The sequence below is a fragment of the Vulpes lagopus genome, chromosome 23, assembly GCF_018345385.1.
Source record: "Vulpes lagopus strain Blue_001 chromosome 23, ASM1834538v1, whole genome shotgun sequence".
Lineage (NCBI taxonomy): Eukaryota > Metazoa > Chordata > Mammalia > Carnivora > Canidae > Vulpes > Vulpes lagopus.
In genome coordinates, this window is record NC_054846.1 from 60379962 (window position 1) to 60405629 (window position 25668).

At 42.0% G+C, this 25668-nt stretch overlaps 1 protein-coding gene across 23 annotated transcripts in view; it reads left to right on the top strand.

Annotated features, from left to right (window-relative positions):
* The window catches only part of LOC121481394 (microtubule-actin cross-linking factor 1), a 334394-nt gene that overhangs the window by 156232 nt on the left and 152494 nt on the right, over positions 1-25668 (top strand). For all 23 annotated transcript variants that reach the window (XM_041738684.1, XM_041738691.1, XM_041738688.1 and 20 more), the window contains 15 exons: positions 12497-12663; positions 13679-13791; positions 13896-14002; positions 14415-14534; positions 14686-14781; positions 15423-15550; positions 15634-15727; positions 15935-16089; positions 17128-17404; positions 18566-18694; positions 19520-19597; positions 20210-20371; positions 22200-22304; positions 23183-23278; positions 24361-24486. In XM_041738684.1, the coding sequence (XP_041594618.1) occupies positions 12497-12663; positions 13679-13791; positions 13896-14002; positions 14415-14534; positions 14686-14781; positions 15423-15550; positions 15634-15727; positions 15935-16089; positions 17128-17404; positions 18566-18694; positions 19520-19597; positions 20210-20371; positions 22200-22304; positions 23183-23278; positions 24361-24486 (1953 nt within the window). The remainder of the gene's footprint in view (positions 1-12496; positions 12664-13678; positions 13792-13895; positions 14003-14414; positions 14535-14685; positions 14782-15422; positions 15551-15633; positions 15728-15934; positions 16090-17127; positions 17405-18565; positions 18695-19519; positions 19598-20209; positions 20372-22199; positions 22305-23182; positions 23279-24360; positions 24487-25668) is intronic.

The window sequence follows — 25668 nt, forward strand, 5'->3', positions numbered from 1 at the left end:
TCTGTCTGCTTTTAGGTCAAGTGATTTCTGAACTGCAGTGAGATGCTTTGAATTTGTCTTGTTGCAGCTCTGAGCCTGTAAGATGGCTGTCTGAATCGGCAGCGGCTGGGAGAGACAGAGAGGCGGGGAGGGAGGGAAAAAGAATTGGAGGGATTGCCGGCATAGTGCATGTTTTTCAATGTGCATCGAATCCGATGAAGCTAAGGTTGGGATTTCTCTGGGATACCAGGACCGGCTTAGCTGCGTTTTTGATGAGATTAGGAGAGGAAGGCAATGGGAAATTCACTGGGCTGTGTTAAAGAGCCGAAAGAATCACTACCTATTCCTGAGAAGGCTCCCATATCTCCTAAGAAAAGGGTTCGGTTTAAAAGGAAGTGGAGGGGGAAGAAAACCCCTACTCCAGAGGTGTCTCATGAGGAAGAACCCTCGGAAGGAACCAGAGTCATCGAAGAGACGGAAACCCAACTGAAGTTAACAGTGAGTCTCCAAAAGGAAGAAGGGGCAGGAGGGGTAGAGCATCCCCCCGCAGACGTTTCGCTGCCTCGGGACTCAGCCCCCAGCTCAGGGGTGGGTGATCAGGGGATGATCGTGCAGGTGAAGGAGAGATTCCAGGGGGAGATCCAGACTGCTCACCTTTTGTTAGAGAATGAGTCATCAGTTGCCGAAGGGGTCTGGGATTCCCTGGAAGAAGAAGGGATGACTGTCATTGCTCACCTGCTTGATAACCCAGCAGAAAGGAACTGTGAGAAGTCAGTGAGCCAACTGGTGGAATTTCCAAGGACAGCATCCTGCAGCAGCAGGGCTGTGCTGCTGCCTTTGCAAGGAGAGGCTGCAGTGGGGAAAGGGGGGACTCGGTTTGGACATCGGAGCAGCACTTTCCCCAGGACAGAGCACCCCACCACCAACGCAGAGACTCAAAACCACCTTTCAGAGGGCTGGTGTTGGGGGGCAGGAACCATGGCTATTTGCAGCACCCCTCACACAGGTTCCTGGATTGCAGAACCTTCTGTTCCTTCATCCCTGCTGGACCAGTCGAGGGGCCACAGATGCACAGAACCCCCCAGCGTGGGCCGAGTCCCCCCCCAGGGTTCCAGACTGCCTACTTCTCAGAGTGATTTATCCATCAGCGGCAGGACTGTGAGCGTTTTGCCCTCCTCCTCTGGTTATGGCAGTGATGGGCCACATTTACGTGGGGCTCAACCTAGAGACACAGAACCTGAAAAGACCTCTACATCCTTCTCGGAGGAGGATGGCACCCTTTCTTTGGAGGCAAGTCATGCCCCATTGTGGGGTCTGGAAGAGGTGGGTGGGCTACGTTCACATTTGGATTCCTGGCCCTCAAACTTATTAAAGTGGAGTGTGCTAAGTGACGAGGATCTTGGTGCTTCTTTGCAAGCTTACCTGCATCACATACCAGGAGTTAGTGACTGGGTTTGGCAAACGGAGTCTATTTAAGGTCTGCCCCTTGATGCTTGAAACCAAGTCTTTTGTTGTCTCTAGGGAATCCCTGATTCCAGGTAACCACGCAACATAATTACTCGAGCTATCTGGTGGGGTTATCTTTCAACGTGCAGTGCTAGGTACCACTTAACTTTCTCAGGCAGGTCTGTTTATCGGCTTCCCTGCTACAGGAAGTTGTGGTGTAGTAGAAAGGATGAGAGGAGGCCTGGCTGCACCTGCTAAGTGAGTGTGGGAGGCGTGGAGGGTGTTGAAGGGATTCAGGGAGAGATGGCTCTCACCGACGTGATTGTTCTTCCCTGGAGAGTGATGTTCCTAGGAGCTGATTTAATCCTGCTCTTGTGGGGATGCTGCTAATGACAACACCCATCCGATATTCATACAGGTGGAGAGGGCCAATCTTCCTTTGGTTCCTAACTCCAGCATTAGGGGAGAAGCGCACAGAATTATCTGGAGATTGCTCCAGGGAGGGGAGTTAGGGTAGTTTAAAGGTTCAAGGCTAGAAAAAGTTTGTGTTCTTGTTGGACTTTTGTTTGTGAGGTATATATTGAGGCATAGGTGGCTGTGGTGATGATGGTGGGTGCTGTGAATGCTTTCAGGGTCAAGGAGCAAGTAGACATTCAAGAGATCTACTCACTGAGAGGGGAAGAAGACCCAGCAAGACACTGGGTGGCACAGGGTCTGGATGTAAGCATGTGATTGTGTGGGTGACTGAAGTTATAATTCACCAATGATTGAAAAACTTGGGGATCCCTGGATGGCTCAGTGGTTTAGCGCTTGCCTTCAGCCTGGGGCGTGATCCTGGAGTCCTGGGATCGAGTCCCACGCCAGGCTTCCTGCATGGAGCCTGCTTCTCCCTCTGCCTGTGTCTCTGCCCACTTCCTGCCCCCCCCTCTGTCTCTCATGAATAAATAAATAAAATCTTTAAAAAAAGAAAAAAGAAAAACTTTTGTTGGCATGTCAGCTTCTGCCCCAGAAGAAATAAAAGCTTTAGGATCAGAGAACAGCAAATGGTGGGAGATGAAGGAGGGCATTTCCTTGCTAAGGCTGTGGCCAGCTGCCCTGGTGTCTGCAAAGCCAGGATGTAGCCTACATAGTGATGCCCTGCTTACCACCCAACAGCATGAGGCTGAGTAGAGACACAATCTCTTATGCTTGATCTGTGTTTAAAATGTTCTCTTTGGGGATGAATTGCTCCATGGATAGGCTCATGTCAGTGCCCTTTGATATTACAGAGTTTAGAGACTCTCAACAGCTGGAGGGAAGTGTGGCCATTGAAAATACTCATTATATGGTTGGGCAAGGCCTCCACCAGTAGACTTTTCCATATAAAAATGTGTGTTGGGGGCAAGGAGGAAGGGAGAGAGAGAAGATAGGAGGGAAAGCAGTGGAGGCTGCTAGGGTGGAGTGTATGAGTATTTGAGCTCTTACCTTTGTGTGGAATGGATACAGAGCAGTTTTGCTGAGCTGATTGCTCTTTTGGTACCATTGGCATGAAAGTTGAAGTTCGGAGGCACCATAATGTTTTCGGAAACATGTTTTTAAGTGAGTGTAAGATTTTTAGAAAGTTTGGAGTGTAAAATTTGAAGGAACTCCTAGTGGAAATCAATTCTAGGTAATGGGACCATAGGGGACCAGGCACTTTTAGTCTGGGGTCTCCACTCTGAGAAGGGAAAGATCTGAATAACCCTGGGCAGAGTCTCAAGGAAAAGATTGGTGGGAGAAACATATTGGACCATGATCTGTAGTTCAGCAGTATTGGCAGCAGGGTGATTCTTTGGCTGTTCAGTATGTGAGTTAAATTGGTGTGTGGTGTTTTCTGGGCATCCCATCCCTTTTACCCTTTCAGAGCAGACATAGCCGGACTACTCAGTTACAGCCCAGGCTGAAAACCTCAGTGACAGAGTGTCTGCTCAGATGACTGATACATCTCCGAGGGTCCATGTCCGTCGTGTTAAGCAGGAACACAGATTGATCATCTTGTATCACAGATAAGGACTAACTTCTCAAGATTAAGTGTGAAGTCCCTTCAGAATGCAAGTCCTTTAGGCCAGGAGGCATGAAATCCTCACTGGCTCTCACAGGAACTGTCTTAAGGGAGCTGCTCCCTTAGCAGCAGGCTGTTCCCAGGCCTTGAGGACAGCAGTGGCCAGGGAGACAGAGGCGGTATGTCCTGACGCCACAGGCCTTCTGTAAGATGTGGGTGGAGACTCCAGGCAAGAGAACATCAGAAAGGAGAGTGTGAGAGCCCAGGGAGGACACAGGGGTCAGAAGAGCAGCTGCTGGTCATACTCCAGCTCCTTCCTAAAGAGGAGACAGTTGGCAGTTCCACGGAGTTGATTTTTTTGGTTTGCTTTTTTGTGCTTGTTTTGTTTTAAATATGTCAGAGTAGTAACCCTCCTCGGGAAAGGGTCTGTCCTTGGCATAACTCAGGCTGCATCATCTTTCCTGTTGATCCACCCAGGGCATATTGATGGCCATGGGACCAGGCTGTGGCTGGATGAACTTCGCCATGGGTTCCGTTTCTTTTTGGGATAGAGAGAAATGAATGGGAACTGATTCTGATTCTTGCTGAGTGTGGGTATTAAATAAGTGAAGACAAAAGGTCTCCTTTCCTATTCACCTGTGATAGTTGATCCTTCCCTTGTCAGGAAATAGTTAATGCAGAAATAGGATGACAGGGACCAGCTAACAAAAAATGGTTTTCAGAATGCTAAGTGGCCTAGGATTTGGAGCTGAGTAGGAGTGTCAGGCACAGACCTTCTCTCAGGAGGACTCCCTACCCCCAGCTGCCATCGATATACATGATGCCTGGCTTATTGGAACAAGGAAAATTACTGAAAATCCCTTCCCCCCTCCCTGTCTTGGCTCCCATGCCAGTCTCCTGTCCACACTGTTGGTTGGGTTCTGTCAAATGAAGAATCTGGCTGTATACCAGTGTCCTTGCCACAAAACTTTAGAGTCCCTACAATGAATAGTAAGATAACACTGGAGGCTAGAAGTGATGAGAGGGAAATTGGTTGGTATATTAGTTTCTGGGCTCAGCCTTTTTAGTTTACAAGTATCCCTTTCCCATTTCTCCTCTTTAATTACAGGGAGTTATTTTACTAATATTGGCTTTGTATTGTAAGAAGAAAGCAAAATTAACCAGATCATCCTATTAGACGAATGTAGCAGTTAAAGTCAAGTGTTTTGTATAAGAAAGGACTTCCTTCTTTTTCAAAAATTATTACTAAAGAATCATCATGAATTTTAGATATAACATGGTGGTATGGTTATGTTAAAAAGAGTCCTCCTGATTTAGGGACGTCTGGCTGGCTCAGTCAGTAGAGCATGTGACTCCTTATCTCAGGGTTGTAAGTTCAAATCTCATGTTGGGTATAGAGATTACTTAAAAATTAAAAAAAAGAAAAAGCACCTTTCTTATTGGGGTGCCTCACTGACTCAATTGATAGAGTGAATGACTCTTGATCTTGGGGTTCCAAGTTTGAGCCCCATGTTGGGAATAGAGAGTACTTAAAAATAAAATCTTTTTTTAAGGGAAAAAACAGTCATGTTTCAGAGATGCTTACTGAAGTGTTTATGGGAGAAATGCCATGTGTGTGGGTTTGCTTCATAATAATAGGGGAGGGTGAAGTGGGAGGAGGGCAGATGAAACAAGATTAGCCTTGAGTTGAAATGGCTGGAACTGGGTGATGAGTACCTAGGAGTTCAATACAGTATTTAGTTTCTTTTTGCATGCATTTGAAATTTTCCATTTCAAATGGAAAGTTAAGAAAAATAATGGTAATTATTGTATAATACGTATTCTGAAAAAGGATGACTATTCAGGATCTGTGAACTGTACAAGTAAGGCGGTTAAGAGTGTGGAGCCAGATTGGCAGTTTGAATTCCATCTCTATACTTGCTAGCAGTGACCTTGGGGCAAGTAACTTAACTTCTCTGTGATACAGTTTCCTCATTTGTAAATTGAGGATAAGAGTAGAATATACTTTGTAGAGTTGTGAGAATTTTATGTATTAGCGCAATCAATGCTAGTTATTAGTATTATTTAAAAAGTCCCTACCAAATAAGAAAAAGGTAAACACCCTCATAGAAAAATAAGGGGAAAACCCAGGAATAAGAAATTCACACAAAAGGCAGCCCAGTTGCCTCATATTCAGGTCTTTCTCTCTAGTAATCAAAGATGTGAATATCAAAACCAGTTAGCAATTTATTCCCATCAGAAAATAAAGTCTGAAAATCCCAAGTGCAGATGAGGGTATAGAGTGATGGAAAATCTCTTTGCACCCTGTGTGTGGAGGTATAAAATAGAACTGATATTCGGAGAGCAGCTTACCAATATTTAGTAGAATTGAAGGATCCCCATATTTTATGACCTAAGATTTCCTTCAAAAGCCCTCCAAGACTCTGAATTTGAATGCTGAAAGGAACAACCTTTTTTTTTTTTTTTTTAAATTTTTTTATTTATTTATGATAGTCACAGAGAGAGAGAGAGGCAGAGACACAGGCAGAGGGAGAAGCAGGCTCCATGCACCGGGAGCCTGATGTGGGACTCGATCCTGGGTCTCCAGGATCGCGCCCCGGGCCAAAGGCAGGCGCCAAACCGCTGCGCCACCCAGGGATCCCTGAAAGGAACAACCCTTGACCATTACCTAACTCAGATATTGGTAATAAACACAGCTGCCGTTAGAGCCCTCTAACTAGGCAGGAATGTTGTGAACGACTGCACCGGGCCCTCACCTGCTCCTCAGGTGGAAGTTTTCAGTCCGATGCCCTCTCTGTCATGGGATGAGTTCAGCTAGAAACGTCAGGACATGAGAATCAACTATCTGCTCACTACTTCTAGTCCCATTCTCTGAGACTTATCTAAACTTACAAGGTCCAAACTTCACAGCCTAATCTTCCAACCCTCTATAATCTATCTAATCTTCTCTCCTGTGTCAATTTTCCTCTTGAACCTACCTATCTTAATGGATCAACCCCTCAATTGTCTATTCCAGTTTCAACTTATTTCAACTTCTAGTCTTGTTTACATCTACTTTCTACCTATAATTCTTACCTTCTTTCTCTTTGTCTATTCTATATCCTTTAAGGATAAGTTTAAATCATACTTTTTTTTTTTAATCACTCTAACCCGTACTAACTTTTCATTCTGCTGAGATCCTCTGCTGGATATCACTATTAGTAAATAGTATTATGGTTGCTTTTTTGGGGCCTTCAGCATAACCTACCACATATGGTACATACAAGAAAAGAGGGATCCCCTTTGTATTTGACCTTTTATAAAGTTTTTCTTGTTATTGGGCTCCCAGTGAAATTATAGTCAGTTCATGAAAAATGATGAATCAATTTGTGTCACCATCTGGCTAGTTCAGTCGATATCAACTTTTATAGAGATCAACCCACATAATTGGTTAAACAAAAAAGAGAGACAAAGAAACCTAAGACAGTTTTAGTTATATTGTTTCTGAGAATATAAGCATCCTAATTTGAAGCGTTGAATGTATTGTGTATAAGTCTTAATCACATTAGAAGTTTAAAAAAATAATTCACATCGCTTATAAAAACACACAGCAAGTGTTCATATTATAGAAATCATAAATAAATACCAATAGGATGAATGAATGGGGAAAAAACCCCTAATCCAGTGTTATACAACTGGATTCCTGTGACTGGGGATAAAATTTCCAGTAGCAACATGGATCCAGAAAAGTACCATTGTGTCTCAGAAATCTTAATAAGAAACTATTAATCTCAATAAGAAACTAGACTATTCACTCAAAAAGTAGCTTTAGTTTATTTTTTTTAAGTAGCTTTATTGATGAAAAAACATTGATGCCAAAGAGGCATGTAAAGAGTTTGAATAACATGGTTTTATGAAATGTAAAAGTAGAAAATACATTAATTTGAATTTTAAAAAATTTTATTTAAATTCCAGTTAGTTATCATACAATATAATATTAGTTTTGGGTGTATCATACAGTAATTCAACGCTTCATATAACACCTGTGTTCATCATAGCAAGTGACATTAATTCTAAATTAATGCATTAGATACACTGCTTAATTTTAAATATGTATATATACGTAAATAACCTTCTAAAAGTTTATATATTCAAGAGGACCAGAGAGCTTCCCTTTCTCCATTCCTCTCTCCCATCCATCTATTATCATTTGGGAAAATTGGGAAAGGCCTTATATTTGGGATAGTCTTATTTTAGCCAGATAGGGTGGCCATCACCTAAATTCTTTGAAGACAAGCATGTCTATTTTTTTTATTTCCCTCTTTTCACCTGGATAACTTCTACTTATATCTTGAAACTCAGCATAAATGTAATCCCAGAGAGGTTCCTTGGCATTGCTAGTCTGGATTGCTTGCTTACCTCTGTCCCATCATTGACCCCTCTCCTCTGTGTGGCATATTGCTAAATTGCTTGGGCTTGAGGCCTGAGGTTGTGCTTTTTATCTTGAGATACCAAGAACTTAAACATAGCTTCTAGAATATAGTGGTTGTCAAGGAACAACAGAATAAATAATTGGTGTTTGACTTTTTTTTTTTAAGATTTTATTTTTTTAAAGTAATCTCTACCCCCGACATGGGGCTCAAACTCACAATCTTGAGATCAGGAGTCCCATGCTCTAATGAGTGAGCCAGCCAGGAGCCCCAGTGTTTGACCTTTTTATTTTGAAATACCAAGAACTTAACCACAGTTCCTAGAATATAGTGGTTGTCAAAGAAATAACAGAATGAACAAATGGTGTTTGACTTTGTTCTTCTCCATGGTATCTGGAATACTGTTAGGCACAGATGATGTTGTTCAATAAATACTTACTGAATTATTAGGAACACACTAAGTTTCTAGATATACTTCAAAGAAGGAATTAATCAAGGTTTGGGAAGTGTGAGTTGAAAGACAATTCAGGTAGACATGCATAGTCTCTGGGATGGTTTTGAGGCTGTCCTCCTCTCCAGATGGCTTCTTCTTAAAAATTCAGATGAGATGGGTTGCGTGGATGGTACAGTCATTTGGGTGTCTGACTCTTGGTTTCAGCTCAGGTCATGATCTCAAGGTTGTGGGATCAAGCCCCCTGTCAGGCTACACAGGCAGGTGGAGAGTCTGTTAAAGTTTCTCTCTGCCTCTCCCTTCCCTGGCTCGCTTGGGCTTGCTCACTCTTTCTCAAATAAATAAGTAAGTAAGTAAGTAAGTAAGTAAGTAAGTAATTAAAAAATAAAATAAAATGATAAGATAAAATAAAACCCAGATAAGGGAGAAGAAAGCTCCTTGACGCTGAAGCCAGGTTTCTGCATTTGGGAGATTAAGGTAAAAGCTTCTGTTTAGCCCCAAGGACAGCACTGTGCACACCATGCGGGAGCATTCCATGAAGAGATGGACAAAAGCCCAATTTAATTACTGAGATGGTTGTGATGATAATTCCATTTTTTTCATCCAGTTCACAGTCTAGGAAGGGCCCTAATCCAAATAGAGTATTTTTCCTTTCCCTGAGGGATCCAGACATTTCCCTGTCTCATTATAGCTGTGTAGGGAATCTGAAGTAAAGCTGTTCATTGAACTATTTTTGGTGCAATATACAAGATACTATGATTGGCAGATAGGATGCCACCCAAGATTGACTGTAGTTGTATTGGACATACAATACTAATTAATCAAGTGGAATTTTTTTGAATAAAGAACCCAGATACTCAAATTTCCTCTTGTTTATTCAAATTCTATTCCTTTTCACTTCAACATATCCTGTTCCTGACCGTGTTTTGCCTTAATATGTATGTGAAATGGCTACAGTGGAAGTGCTAAGATCTGTCAGTGGTGGGTGGTATATAGCCACTGAAATAAGCATCTCAAAGTGTTGTTAAGGAGAACTGCAATAGAATTGATAGTAGGGAGGGACTGTTTTCATTGGAGTCACAGGATGATGGCTTGGGTACCATGATCCATTGTTTTGGGCCCTCCATTTTGCAAGTATGTACATTCCTTTTTAAGCATACTTGGAGTTGACTGGTTTTTAGGGGATTGACTTACAGTGATCATACTTGCTAGAGATTAACTGATATAAATTAATTAATTTATAATTAATTATAATTATAATTATATAATTATATAATTATATATTATATATAAGTATAATGAGTTGTAACTGCCAAGTGGTACAGTATTAGACCACTCAGTGTATCTTGTTGGTTTAAGATATCTGTATCGTGAGCAAATACTAATCTAAAGGTTGTTAGGTGAACATGGATTCAGAGCAAAGACACGGTGGGTAGAGTGGATAGGTTTGTAGGGTGATCTCACTAACTGGAATCATCAAAGTTTGGCAGCCTGATTTCTCCTGTAGAAAGGCACTTATCAATGGAATGAGAGTCCTGGAATCTACTAGTTAGACCACCATTTTGCCATTACAGTTTTGGCGGCATCATGCATTGATTTCTCCTTTCTAGACTCCATGCAGACTACCCATACTCTTGTTCCCTTAGTCTTTCTTCAGACACCTTAGTGATATTTAGTTGTCTTCAGCTTTCCTAATGGAGTATTAAAGTTCCTGGCCCTGTGTTTTTCTGAATTTAGAATATCTTCACCTGATATTTAATCTTATCTACTAGGACTTGAGTTTATAAATTTAACATTCAGAGACTGGGAAGTGACCTATTGTTGATTGCCCCCTTGTACTGATCACCAGGGAGGCTACTCCTTTCACATTGCCACACCTGATGGAGATAGCTGAGAGACAGGTGTTCTACTAACATGCCTGTGCCTTCCCTGCCCAAAACACCTGGCCCCAAAATTGTGCTGGGCATGCTGTTTTCTTATGATGGGAAAGAAATGCACATACCCTAGGCATATTACCTATATCACTTTATTTCATCCTTATAATGACACTATGAGAAAGTTATTTTCTATTTTAAATATGGGGAAGATAGAGACAGCCTGAGTGGCTCAGCGGTTTAGTGCCTCCTTCAGCCCAGGGCGTAATCCTAGAGACCCGGGATCGAGTCCCACATCGGGCTTCCTGCATGGAACTTGCTTCTCCCTCTGCCTATGTCTCTGCCTCTCTCTCTCTCTCTCTCTCTCTCTCTCTCTCTCTCTCTCTGTGTGTGTGTGTGTGTGTCTCATGAATAAATAAATAAAATCTTAAAAAAAAATATGGGGAAGATAGGGTGCAAAAAGCTTAAGTAATTTGCCTGAGGTTACATTCCTGCTAATTACCTCCTCTCAAATGCATGTCTCTCTGACTCAAAGGCTTAGTTATTAGTTACTCTTTGTCTTATTGAGAAAGGTTATTTTGTAGCTCTCATTATAAAAGTAAAATATGTTCATTATTTAAAGTCTGAAGAAAGGTAAAAAGAAAAGAAAATTATCCATAGTCCCACTCCAGGAGAGACAACCATTGTTGATGTTCAAACTTGTTTGGTTATACTACACACTGTTTTGAATTTACTAATAAGTAAGTTTGCAGGATTCTAGGTGGGCCTTACCCCAAAATATGTTCGTTTATCTTATTTTTTTTACATTTGTTTATTGTTTTATTTTTAAACTAAGTGATTATATTAAGCATGTAAATATCCAGCATATGACCAGCACAATACTAGGTGTGTGGGTGATATATGGAAGCACTGTGATCGCTGAGTCTCAGAGTTAGAGGTTGTTTCTTCTACAATATCCCCACTTCTGCTTGAACACACCATGTTGAGGAACTCTCCCTCATAGGGGCTGCCTGGAATTTTAGATAGTTCTGACTATGAAGATGTGGTACTGGCTCCTCAGGAAACCTATAGTCTAGGGGAGATAAGATAAAATGTATGAAATAAAAGCCAATAATTAAAGATAACATTTAATATTATGTGGGAGTAAGAGTTGAAGGAAGAGCCATCATCCATGCAAGGAAGAGCACACATAGCCCTGTGTTTGGACTAGGTCTTTACTATATAATCTTGTTGGTTATCACAGCAATCCCAAGACAGTCCTAAAACCTTGTCTCAGGTATTATTCCCACTTTATAGATGTTATGACTGAGGTGTTATGAGCTTACAGTTGGTGAAGTTGATGAAGTTGACATTTAAGCCCAGGTCTGCATGGAACCAAAGGCATGGATTTCCTTCTGTCCCACAGAATCTTCTCTCTAAAGTAGTTCCTTTGCTAGATTTGGCAGTTTCATAAAATAAAGTTTTTTTCTTGTAAAAATGCACACATATAAAAAAATTTGGAAAATATAAACATCACCTCTAATGCCACCATTTAGAGATACCTGTGATGACTGGTTTCGTGTCTTTCTCTCTTGTACTTACCCTTATTTACTCTCATGTACACATGTGCATTTACCACATGCCCTCTGCATATGTATGTGTATTTATATACATATGACTATATACTTAGGTAGTCAATATATCTTTTATTCAAACCACTATCATTGTATATTATTTTGTATTCTTTTTCTTTTCATGAAATATGGTGATCATTTTCCCGTGTCCTTAATATTGGGACAGATATATAAAAGGTAAAATACTTTTTTAACTCCTACAAAGACATCTACCATGTGTACGTGCTCTTAATTTGTAACCAATCAATCCTTTATTAGAGTTGAAGCTCTACAGTTTTTACTGTAATGTTTATCATATTTTGATAAGCATTCTGGTATAAACTTTTTTGTGTGTGTATCTCTGATGGTTTCCTGTCGTGTATGTTTATTTTAAGACTTTTGATTCAAAACTGCCATCTGGAGGAGTTCTGTTGTGTGGACTCTCTCTCACCTGTGTGGTGTGTGAGAATTGGGGTTGGGTGTTCTCTCCAGTACTAAACAGTGTCATTACAAAAAACTCTTCCTGTTTGATAGGTGAAAAATGACCTCTTTTGGGGTTTTAACTTGCATCCCTTTGACAACCAAAGAGAATGAATGTGTGTTGCAGTTGTCATCTCAAGCTCTGCCAACCTTGGATCTCCTAAGAGCCATGTGTATGAAGAAGAGAAGGCCCGAAGGCTTCATCTTATTTATACTAAAGTGCTCTGTGTCCGATTTGTTGGCAGATCTCTGACATCTACATTAGTGGAGAGTCAGGGGACATGTCAGCCAAGGAAAAGCTGCTCTTGTGGACCCAGAAGGTGACAGCTGGCTACACAGGGATCAAATGTACTAACTTTTCCTCTTGCTGGAGTGATGGGAAGATGTTCAATGCACTTATTCACCGATACAGGTAAATGCAGTAGAAGTTCACTGTTCCTAGAGGGGCTTCTCACCTTGCTTGAAATGAGTTATAATGCCGTTTTTCCCCTCAACCAAGAATCAAGACTCTGGTTCATGTTACTCATTTAGAAAAAGAATATATAAGGCAGCCCAGGTGGCTCAGCGGTTTAGAGCTGCCTTTGGCCCAGGGAATGATCCTGGAGACCTGGGATCGAGTCCCGTGTCGGGCTCCCTGCATGGAGCCTGCTTTTCCCTCTGCCTGTGTCTCTGCCTCTTTCTGTCTCTCTCTGTGTCTCTCATGAATGAATGAATGAATGAATGAATATTTAAAAAATAAAAAATGAATATATATTGAACCCCTACAGTTCTAGCACTGGGTACAAATAACAGTAAACAAAATAGCAACAGTTCTTGCTTTCCCAGAGCTTATTTGTTTATTAGGCAACAAACACATAAATACATGGTGTTATATGACGGGGAGTACAATGGAGGAGTAGAAAGTGATGGGGTTTGTTGTATTTTGGACAGGGTAGCTGGAGATTGCCTCTCTGATTAGGGTATTGGAGCAGAGCTGTAAAGGAGCAAGCCATGCAGGCCTTCTAGGATCAGAGCACTTCACTGGGAGGGAACAGCAAGTGCAGAGGGCCTGAAGTGGGGGCTTACGTGTAGTGGATGAGGAACAGCAGGTGGCTAGAGTGAGAGGAGTGAGGAAGATAGGAATTATGATGACAAAAATAAAAATTCTTGCACTCTTAGTGGTCATAAACACATCCCAATTTTCACTTTCTACTAGGTTATGATTCCAGTGAAATCCAGTCTACTTGCTGTCTGTGTTTAGAGTGAGCGAGCACTGAGTTCCTGGCATGTAATTAAAAATGGAGTTAGTGCTTTTCTAAACCTCTTGCTTTCTGTCTAACACAATCAGTGTAGTCCAGTTCTGGGTGCTTCTGAGAGGTTTACTTTGTGTGAACGCATATGTAATGTGTAGATGGTGGCCTTTCATTTGCCTTGGTGGACTTTTACAGACCTGATCTGGTGGATATGGAGAGGGTACAAATCCAAAGTAACCGTGAGAATTTGGAGCAGGCTTTTGAAGTGGCAGAAAGACTGGGGGTCACCCGCTTACTGGATGCAGAAGGTGAGACCTGGCCAGAGTTGAGTATGTTTGGCTTATATTCATTGTCCTTCTCCTGGCAGCTTCCTCTGTTCTGACTAAGAGATTTCTCACCCTGTCTCTCTCAGATGTGGATGTGCCATCTCCAGATGAAAAGTCTGTGATCACTTATGTGTCTTCAATTTATGATGCCTTCCCTAAAGTCCCTGAGGGTGGAGAGGGGATCAGTGCTACGGTAAATGAACACTTTCCCAAAATGCCTTCTGACTTTGATATGTTTGGGTGGAAGTATTAATTAGACCTTATTTTTCAAACACTCACTGTATGCAGAGCACTTTTATACATAGCAAACTGAATCCACAACATCTTTATACATGGTCATTGTCTTTGGTCCCCAGGAATGAGTCTAGATGCTCCTAATTTTATAGCATCCAGCATAGACTATTCTAGTGCCAGAAAATTGAATCCCATCTTGAGAGCCCTTGAGGAGCCCTGAAACTGGGACTAAAAGCATTAAGCTGAGCAGCTGTGTAGGCAATTAGAAGAAGGGGGTTTTATGTGGTTGGGGGTACCCTAAGCTGCTGTCTTCTGTGCTTGTTTTGTATACTGCTAATCAGAAGGGTATGATATCTACCTTTTGGCAATAGGAAGTAGACTCCAGGTGGCAAGAATACCAAAGCCGAGTGGACTCCCTTATTCCTTGGATCAAACAGCATACATTACTGATGTCAGATAAATCTTTCCCCCAGAACCCTGTTGAACTAAAGGTAAGGTCATGGACTTAAATTGTTTTTTATAAAATTCATTCCTGTGATTAAGTCTCAGAGCTTTTGCTGCTGGCTCCTGAGTGAGGTGGCATAAAAGGTGGGTCAGGTTGCTTATATCCATGTATTCATTTACCAAATGTTAATTTTTTAGGCACTTTATAACCAATATATACACTTCAAAGAAACAGAAATTCTGGCCAAGGAGAGAGAAAAAGGAAGAATTGAGGAATTATATAAATTATTAGAGGTAAGGAAGCTTATCCTTTGCTGATTCTTAGGGTGTGCCTGGTTTGCCTTATTGTTATTTCTTTGTCAGACTGTCTGCATCCTCTTCCCAACCTGGAATGATAACAATAGTGTCAGGGTGACAAACAAGCCTCACTTTTGGTCTCGTCTTGAAAATTTGTGGTAAAGGGGCAGGCAGTATCAACCACCTGTATTTTTAAAGCAGGCTTTTGAAAAATGGCATGCATTTTTTTCAGAAATATGAGTTTTGTGAATGAGCTTTCTGTTTTTCAAAAGGAAGTAGTTCTTTCACTAAGATGGAAAGACTCTTCCATCCACATTTTGATTCCTAGAGAATTTGAAGCTGTAGATTTGGACATTGGGCCTTTCTAGCAGGGGGTTATTGAGAGGACAGGAGGATTTATGGAAAACATAGAAGAAATGGAAAGATTTAGAACACGCAGTAGTCCCTCTATTTTGGAGGTGGTTTCTCTCACCTCAAGGTGAGGTACTGCTAAATATTCAGGTTCCTCTTATTGGACAATGGAAGTAACTGCAGGTGGCGGGATGAAGAAGCTAGAAGTGAGGTAGTGAGAACGTGTAAAACTGGGCCTGAGGGTCTGTGTTTTTGGACTAAATCAGTGTCTCTGGGGTTTTTTTTAGGTGTGGATTGAATTTGGCCGAATTAAACTGCCTCAAGGTTACCACCCAAATGACGTGGAGGAAGAGTGGGGAAAGCTCATCATTGAGATGCTGGAGCGAGAGAAGTCGCTTCGCCCAGCTGTGGAGAGGTGGGCCCAGGGCCTGAAGGTGACCTGATGCTACCTCCCCACTTTGAGCCTGGCATGTGACTATGATGTTTGTCTTATTGTAGGCTGGAATTGCTGCTACAGATTGCAAACAAAATCCAGAATGGTGCTTTGAACTGTGAAGAGAAGCTGACACTAGCTAAGAATACACTGCAGGCTGTGAGTGCTGTCTCTTTGCTCATGTCACATGTTCTCCCCTTCTCACTCTCTGCTCTCATGGTCCAGATTACTGATTGGGAAATCCAGCTGTGTCACTTCCTCACTCCTGGATGTGCAGTGACCCCCCTGGCTCCTTGATCCCTTGCGGGTGGGGCCACTGGCTTTCTCCCACTTCCATTACTCCCTTTCTCTCTCTCTCTCTCTCAGGACGCTGCTCACCTGGAATCAGGACAGCCGGTTCAGTGTGAGTCAGATGTCATCATGTACATTCAGGAATGTGAAGGTCTCATCAGGCAGCTGCAGGTGGACCTCCAGATCCTACGGGATGAGAATTACTACCAGCTAGAAGAGCTGGCTTTTAGGTGAGGAACATGGGATTCAGACAGAGGACTTGCTTACTGCTGAGGCTCACAGATGGAAAGTCAGGCTCTGAATCTTGTAATCTGGGTCGGAGGTCTGCATCTTGGTGGGGTTACTAGGGGTATTTGGTGCAGGCAAGTTCTCATGGTGGAGGACAACTTCCCCTTACTGCAGACTCTGTAGTACCTGTAGTACTATAGGAATCCCTAATCATTGTAGTACCTTATAATACCCAACACATATTTCAGAGTGACCTGCAGGGATACAGTACCACATCTGGGTTAGAGCTGCTGGTGAGCCAATGCATTATTGTATAGAGAAGAATACCAAGCCCCATAAAGGGGAAGAGGATCATCTAAGTCATGTAGTTGGTACAGAGCCGAGACTTAGACTCACATCTTTTGACCCCTTATCCATTGTTCATTCTATTATACTATCCAAAAGTTAATAAACAGAAACTAGTTTGCCTCCTTCCAATTAATACTGCAATTTGGCATTTGCCTCATGAACGATGAAGATACTAATACCTCCTTGTGTTCATATAACACTTCTTCTTTTTCAAAACACTTTTTCCTGATATGATCTCATTTTTATTTTTACCTCATCCTTATCAAATGGATAAGGAATATTTTATCTTAAAAAGTGCATTACAGGGGTTTGGGTTGGCCCAGTCGGTGGAGCCTGTGACCTTTGATCTTAGGGTTGTGAGTTCAAGCCCCACGTTGGACATGGAGCCCACTTAAAAAAAAAGAAAAGTAGGTTACAGATTTAAATCTCTTCCTTTTTGGGGATCCCTGGGTGACGCAGCGGTTTGGCGCCTGCCTTTGGCCCAGGGCGCGATCCTGGAGACCCGGGATCGAATCCCACGTCGGGCTCCCGGTGCATGGAGCCTGCTTGTTCCTCTGCCTGTGTCTCTGCCTCTCTGTCTCTCTGTCTGTCTGTCTCTCTCTCTCTCTCTCTCTCTCTCTGTCTATCATAAATAAATAAATAAATCTTAAAAAAAAATAAATCTCTTCCTTTTTTCTCTTCTTACATTTCAGGGTTATGCGCCTGCAGGATGAGCTGGTCACCTTGCGTTTAGAGTGCACAAACTTGTATCGAAAGGGCCATTTCACTTCACTTGAATTGGCTCCACCCTCTACTTTAACCACTACTCATCTTAAGGCAGAACCCTTGACCAAGGGAACTCATTCTTCTTCTACCTCCTGGTTCCGAAAGCCCATGACTCGGGCTGAACTTGTGACTATCTCCTCCTCTGAAGATGAAGGCAGTCTTCGATTTGTGTATGAACTACTGTCTTGGGTAGAAGAAATGCAGGTGGGTGTATGTTCCAAGTACTTAAGCAGTGTATTGAGGTTTACTGGATCCAGCAACTTGTCCTAAGGGTGCTAGGTTCCTCTGTGCCCCTTGTGTAAACTCTTAATTGTTGACTCAAGCCCCCTTCACAAATGTTAAACGGGTGGGGTCAGCTCAAATCCTCAGAAATCCCACACCCAATAGCATAGGCTTTTCTGATTTGAAGTTCTATGGGAATCCATTCCGTTTAGCAAACCATGCTCAAAGTGGAGCTCATAGGAGAGAGTGCAGTCTGTAAATCTCAGTCACCTTTTCAGAAATTTCCTCATTGGCAGAGGAGCTTATTCTTGACTCTTTGTTGTTGGTCTTACCTCTTCAGTTTAAGCAAGGTTGCTGTGTTTCACAAATCTTAGAGGCACTGTTTACATGTTTTCTAGGTTAGTGGTTCAATTTGATATTGTCCTTATCCTTCTAATCCTTTTGTTTTCTCTTTTTAAGATTTTATTTATTTATTTGAGAGAGAGAGAGAGAGCATGAGCAGGAGAGAAGCAGAGGGAGAGGGAGAAGCAGACTCCCCACTGAGCAGAGCCCAATGTGGGCCTTGGTCCTAGGACCCCAAGATTATGACCTGAGCTAAAGTCAGACACTTAATAGACTGAGCCACCCAGGTGCCCCATCCTTTTGTTTTCTATTAAATTCTTCCACATGAAAAAATAAATAAATTCTTCCCCATATACCAATAAATAAAAACATCCAAGAGAAGCTATTTGAAAATTACCTACCATTGATCAATAGTTGATGCCATGAATGAAGTTTAACATTTTCAGATACTTCTTATATCCATTCTGATTGTGAAATGAAGGGGCTCCATAAAGGAAAATGCCTAAACTATAAAGTTAATCTTCAGCCTGTGGAAAAACCTTTCTGGTTGGTAAATTCAGGAATGTATCCCAAAATGCGCCAACAGAAGGCTGCCCTTGCTGCAGTAGCTGGTGGTGGGGTCTAGTCTCCAGCCCCTTGGGGGTGACAATGGCATATTTTCCTATGAGAGGCCATGATGGAGGTGGCCTAGGTCTCCTTTTGCCCAGTCTTCTACCTTCAACCCCCTTGCCCAACATCAATTCTGAAATTTTTCCGTGTTTGCCAATTTGGTCAATTATGTACATATTTTTCCTTTTCCAGATGAAACTAGAACGAGCAGAATGGGGCAATGACCTGCCTAGTGTGGAGTTACAGCTGGAAACACAGCAGCACATCCACACTAGTGTGGAAGAACTGGGCTCAAGTGTCAAAGAGGCCAGGCTGTATGAGGTACGTGCTATTCTGAATCCATTATAAGAAGGTGCAGTGGGGCAGGGCGGGTAATGGAATAGGGTGGACGGTGCAGCTATTTCCGAGGAGAAGTGGGTTCTGGGGCCATCTGGGTGGCTCAGTCAGTTCAGCATCCAACTCTTGATTTCAGCTCAGGTCTTGATCTTAGGGTTGTAAGTTCAAGCCCTGTTTTGGGTTCCATGCTGGGCATGGAGCCTACTTAAAAAAAAAAAAAAAAGGCAAGTAGGGGGCTCTGGAAAAGAATGATAATATGAGCAGCACTTTACAAACAAATTCCCTTTCCACATGAAATGTCTCTTTTGCCCTTATGAGCAAGGTATTTTTATTAACCTCTTTTTACTAAAAAAAGAATAGTGATATAGAAAGCTAAAGTCAAAATCAGTATGTAGTGGATGCAGTTTCCAAACACAGGCCCTCTCCCCTAAAACTTTCTGCTCTTTCCACTTCACCTCCTGCCTGCAAGGGAGAGCTGATTACAGGGAAATTTCTTCAGTCTCTCCCTCCCTCATTCTGTCTTCCCCATTTGTAATTTTAACTTTCCTCTTCAAAAAAGCAATCGAGTAGTTTGGGTATCATTAGGCATAAGTTTTGCTAGAAACCTCCCAGAGTTACTGGAAGTATCAGATCAGTCAGCTGTATTCACCCCACTGAATTGTCCCTCACCCAGGCTTTAAAACCTGACCCAGAGATTTGTTATCTCAACTAACCAGTTCTTATCTGTGTGCAGACATAGTTGAAACCATATTGTACATATAGTTTGCTTATTTTTTCTCTAATGTATCTATTTCATTCCTTTCTTATCAGGGAAAAATGTCCCAAAATTTTCATACCAGTTATGTCGAAACTCTTGGAAAGCTGGAGACACAATATTGTAAACTGAAGGTGAGTTTTGGCTCTTTTATTTTCTTCATGGACAATACAGTTCTTTCCAAACAACTGTCTTCACTAATTCAGAAAGTTTATATGGTTCAGCCCTGTTTTGGTTTTCTGTTTATTAGGTTATACCACTTACTTTGTAATTGTTCATATGTATTATGGCATTTTCTGTTTTCTTAGTGGATCAGAAACTACTGCCCCAGAACGGTTTAATTAAGTAGAACCTGCCCTAGTTTCCATGTTTTACCCGGGAGTGGCTGTATGTGTCTTGAGACACCAAAACTAAAAGTTTGAGATTAGTAGGAAGGAGACTCCTCTTCTATGTCTTCTTTGTTCCTGTCTTTTGAGATTGTCCAGGGTAGGACAGGTCTAGGATCATCCTTTATTCAGGGAGCCCCACAAAAGCCTGATGAGTTCTAACTTCTTGCTAGGATTGACCAGGGCTCTGGGAGTCCTGTACGAAACTTGTACTAAATTTGAGTTCAGGTAGGCACACCCAGTGATGAAAAATCAAGGCCAAATTTATTTCTTGGGTTATTCTTTGCTTTGATGCCACATGTGCTGTCTTTTACATGGGAAATCCTGGGAATCTAACTTTGTAATCCTTGCTTTGTCTAGGAAACTTCTAGCTTCCGGATGAGGCACCTCCAGAGCCTGCATAAATTTGTCTCCAGAGCTACAGCTGAGTTGATCTGGTTGAATGAGAAGGAGGAGGAGGAACTAGCATATGATTGGAGTGACAACAATCCCAACATCTCAGCCAAGAGAAATTATTTCTCTGTAAGTCTAGCACAACAGACCTGTCATTTTTATGTAATAGCAGAAGGAGACAGAGAGGCTAGTCTATTGAGAACTTGGATTTCTGGATTTGCATTCTGCTTAGGTAGAAATAGGCACCTCCCTATTTAAATGCATCTGTGCGTGTGAGAAGAATACATGGAGAGATGGGAACCTGAGCCCTGGAATGAATTTACGTAGACTGCATTTAGAAAAGAAGTGTCTTGGAGCCCCTGGGTGCCTCAGTCAGTTTAAGTGTCTGCCTTTGGCTTAGGTCATGATCCCAGGGTCCCTCTGCTCAGTGGGAGTCTGTTTCTCCCTCTCCCCTCCCCCTGCTCCTTCTCTCTCTGTCTCTCTCTGTCTCTCTCTCTCTCTCTCTCTCTCTCACACACACACACACACACACACACACACACACCCTTGCTCTTAAATAAATTTTTTAAAAAGGCAGCGTCTTGGACAAAGAGTATCAATCTGCAAGTTGAATCATTTCAGAATAGCTTTGTGTTTAAGATGATAGGCTTTGCAGTGAAAGAGACCTAGGTTCAAACTCTTACTCCTCTGCTTAACTGGCTTTTTGACCCTTAGCAAGTTATTTAATCTCAGTGGACCTCTCTGTAAAATGGGACAGTAGTACTACTTCAAAGGATTGTGTAAAAGATTGACTAACTAATAAAGGCAAAGCACTTAGTTTGGAGCTTAGAAATTGTTTAACTGACGTATACTCTTGGCTTCTCACAAATTCTGAATTCCCTTAAATCCATTTAATAATTTTTTGGTCAGAATTCTTCATTTGTAGAACGGGAAAGGAAATTCGGTATTGGACAATGGTATAATACTTTTTATTCTTTTTTTTTCAGTGAATATAGGTAGGGTCATTTTGTTGCTAAGTGCGTCTTTTTAAGGATTTTATAAACTTTATGCAAATAAGCAGCTTTTTTAAAAAGATTTATTTATTTATTCATGAGAGACACACAGAGAGAGAGAAGAGAGAGAGAGAGGCAGAGACACAGGCAGAGGGAGAAGCATGCTCCATGCAGGGAGCTCGATGTGGGATTCGATCTGGGATTCCAGGATCACACCCTGGACTGAAGGCGGGGCTAAACTGCTGAGCTACCAGGGCTGCCCAGCTTTTTTTTTTTTTTTTTAATTAACACTTACTTTAGATACTTTTTAATTCCATTAGGGTTTAGAAAATATAAACTTCTTCTGGTTGGAGAATGGTAATATGATTCTTCTTGTAGTAAAGGAGAAGGAATAGATGCTAGAAGACAGAAAACAATCTGTCTGAGAATGGGAAGTAGGCTATGGTAAAGATAAAAAGAAAGTGCGTAGGAAGAAGGGATTGGATCTGACAGCAGGGATCAGTACCCAGCTTCATAGAAGAGCAAGCCTTTAAACAGGGTCCCATATTGTTAACAGCATGTATAGTCAGGGGAGGGCACTGCAGGCTAATGAAACAGTCTGAGCAAAGCCAGCCAGTCAGTGATTGGGATCTTGGGGTATGTCAGGTACTGTGTTAGGCCAACGGGGACATGAACCAGCTGCTCCTGCCAAGTTACCTCCTTCCTCTGCCTTCAGTGCTCATCCAATGTTCCCCTGCCTTCTTAGGTCTGGCCTAGGTCCCATATCCTTTGTGAATCATTCTCCAGTAATTCTAGCATTTTTGCTCTTCTCTGAAACCCTCTGGCATGTGCTGTTTACTCCTCTGATTTTGGCACCAACCCCATGTTGTAAGCTCCTTTAAAGTCAGGCAAGGAACACAGCCTTTTCTTTCTTGCTCCTCCCCCTTTAATAGCATTTATTGCATATAATGGAATTCAATTTTCAGGAGTTGACAATGCAGCTGGAGGAGAAACAGGATGTGTTTCGGTCTCTACAAGATACAGCAGAGCTGCTGTCACTTGAGAACCACCCAGCCAAGCAGACTGTGGAGGTATGTGACTTGAGAATGTGTGGGGGTCAAGTGCTCAGAGGTTGTCATTAGAGAGGCAGTCAGATCTGAGACTTTGTTCTGCTGAAACACCTGGAGGAGGAAGTGTCAGTGATCGTTTGTCTTGGATCCTCTCTCTTCATCCCAGCCCCCAAAAGAGTACAGACAAAGGAGAATATAAGATACTAGAAGAGCTATTGACTCCTATGAACCATATTTTTTCAAATAAGTATCCAGGCAGATCCTGGTGTGGTGCCTTTGCCCATAGTAGAGAGAGAGTGGAGGAATCTGGGAGAGATTTATATAGTCCAGGTTTTGCTGATCATTTACAGCTGACTCTTGAACAACCTGGGTTTGAACTGTCTGGGCCCACTTATATGCGGATTTTTTTAAAAAATAAATTCTGTATAGTACTGTAAATGTATTTTCTCTTAATGGTTTTTTTAGTAACATTGTCTTTGTTGTAGCTTACTTTCTAGCAAATATATACAGTATATGATACATATAACAGACAAAATAGGTGCTTATGGACTGTTTATGTTCTAGGTAAGTCTTCCAGACAGACTATTAGTAGTTAAGTTTCTGGGGAGTCGAGTCATGTGTGGATTTCCAGCGGTACAGGGATTCGGCACCCCTAACTCCTCCATTGTTCGAGGGTTAGTTGTAGTTGGAACTGAGTGTGGAAGAGGCCTTTTTTCTATGTTAACCGCATTGGATGAAAGGCAAGCCTCTTTCTGATGGCCAGCGCTCAGCAGGTGCCCATCAGAGATCCCCGTGTATCTTCTGTTGGCCTGTCGTTGGCAGAGGTGTGCTTAGAAGAGAGCATTGCACACATATGTTGTTAAGCCCTGCCCTTCTGTGTGTGTGCTTGGCTGCTGCAGGCTTACAGCGCTGCCGCCCAGTCCCAGCTGCAGTGGATGAAGCAGCTGTGCTTGTGTGTCGAGCAGCATGTAAAAGAGAATACTGCTTACTTTCAGGTATGTGGACTTTGTGTCTGTGTGCACATTGTGTGCATGATGAGTGTGTGATTATCAGAGAGGGTAAAGGAAGACCCTTTTCCATTCAGGTATGTGTCTGTGTGTGCGTGCACGAGAGCCTGTGCATGGAAGAGGTGGGCTGAAAAACACGTCTGTATCAGTTAACCTATACTGTGTGAGCCACCACCCTAAAGCACAGCTGCTCAAAGCAGCAGTCCTTGAGTTACCTCTTGATTCTGTGGGTTGGTAATTTGGGTTAGGCCAGCTGAAATGAGAAAAGATGATTTTCTCACCAGCTTCTGGAGGGCTGCAGGCAGGCTGGAGGCTGGCCGGTCACAAATAGCATCACTTCCGTGTCAGACAGTTGGGTTGGGTGGTGGGGTACAAGTCTGTATACAAGTCTCTAGCATCTAATAGACTGTCCTAGGCTTCTTCACAGAGTAGCTGTGTTCCACACGTGGCCAGAGAGAGCAAGCCCTGGTGTATAAGCCCATTTTTCTGCTGTCACATTTATTAATGTGTCTTTGGCCAAAGCAAGACATGTGCTCAAAGCCAGGTTCAAAGGGAGAAGAAGACCCTCTCTCTTGATGGGAGAAGCTGTAAAATATCAGGACCATTTTTCTTCAGTCTATCACAATGTCGAGAATATACTCCTTGTTTTCAACAAGGAGGGTGGCAGAAGGAAAGAAGCTGTTAACCTCTGTTTGGGTTTGCCCTACATTAAATAATCTTTTTGATCATTTTGTAACCTTGTCAGTGGATTGGAACACTTGATCCCTCAGCCTCTAAGCTCTTCATGACATTTACCTCATAGCCAGGTGTCATCACTTGCAGTGTTTCTGAGGAGGGGAAGCTGACTGACTTTCCTAGAGAGTGCCTTAAGGTCTGTGGGTGTCATCACGGATATTTCCCGGATGTGGCATTTTCAGCCCCATTTCTACTCCTGTGGACCTTCTAATGACGTATCACTAATCCAGGAGAGTAATCAGTTCTGCTCAGTTCAGCACAAGACGATTGCTCACTCGGTTAACATCATTGTGCTGTGATGAGTTGAGCATGAGGTACCCCTCCTATCCCCACAGTTCTTCAGTGATGCGCGGGACCTGGAGTCATTCTTGAGGAACCTCCAAGACTCCATCAAACGAAAATATTCCTGTGACCACAACACCAGCTTATCTCGCCTTGAGGACCTGCTCCAGGACTCCATGGTGGGTGTTGCCTCAGCGGGGTGATTACCTCTGAGAAACAGAGTAAACCATCCCAGCTGCTGCTGTTTATATCCTTGAAAGCTCTGGGGCAATGGGTCAATACTATACAGTTTGGCTCACATTCAAATAGAGTTTAACCCCAATTTTGCTCTTTTTTTCTTTTTCTTCTTTTCTTTCCTTAAAGAAGTTGCTAATTAGATTCCTTTGGGTATGCTGTTGCAGTAATGGCCTAGTCCTCTCCCCTTGAGCCAGTTAGTGTTCAGCATACTTTCTTTGCATTGTTCTTATTTTAATTCAATAGTTGGGATAAAAGATGTGTAGAGCATGAAAATATGGAGTTGAAGGGGATTAGGTGACATCAAAATCTTTTTTACTCTTTCATGCAAAACGAATTAAAACCAAACCAAACCAGTGAATTAGACCTGAGCCAAATTTTTCCTCATTGGTCATTTTGGTAAAATGAGATATTAGAATATCAATTTAACTAAGGGTGACATTAATATCTTGTTTAGATATAATGCAATATTTGTCCAGTTAATGTAGCTATATGAACTTAAAAAAAAATCTTGGCATGCAGTGTTTAATCCAATCAATTTTATATTCATTTTCTCCAGTGAATTATTCTTTCAAGAGTGCCAGTAATAAAATCAGAGCAGGATAGTTTACATGTATTGAATGTATATTACACAGAGTTGGCAAGACAAGGCTCCAGCTACATCCCAAATTAAGATAGAATAGTATGTAATAGGGAAATTATTTTTTCTATATGAGAAGCAGGGGGATCTCATTTCAGTAGAAAATGATAAGAGAACCAGAAAAACCCAAAATGTCATTTTTTTTCATAAATGAGACTTGAGTATTTGTGAACATTAGTTGATTATTTATTGATTTGTTTTTACATTTTCAGATGTTATTAACCTGTGAATGGGTTCACATTCAGTGTTTCACCTGGGCAAATAATCTGTTAATTTAATTAACTTGGAATGAAGGATAAAAACCTGACGTTTTAGATGTTGTCTCTAGAATGTCTCTCTTGGAGGTACTTCAAATATGAAGGAGGAATATAATAATCCTTGGCTATTATCTCCTCCCTTCCACAGAGTACCTTCCTGTCTTAGGGTAACTCCTCTGCAATTGTTGTCATATCTTCTCTTCTCGAGGGTCGCTGCTCTGTTCCCTCCT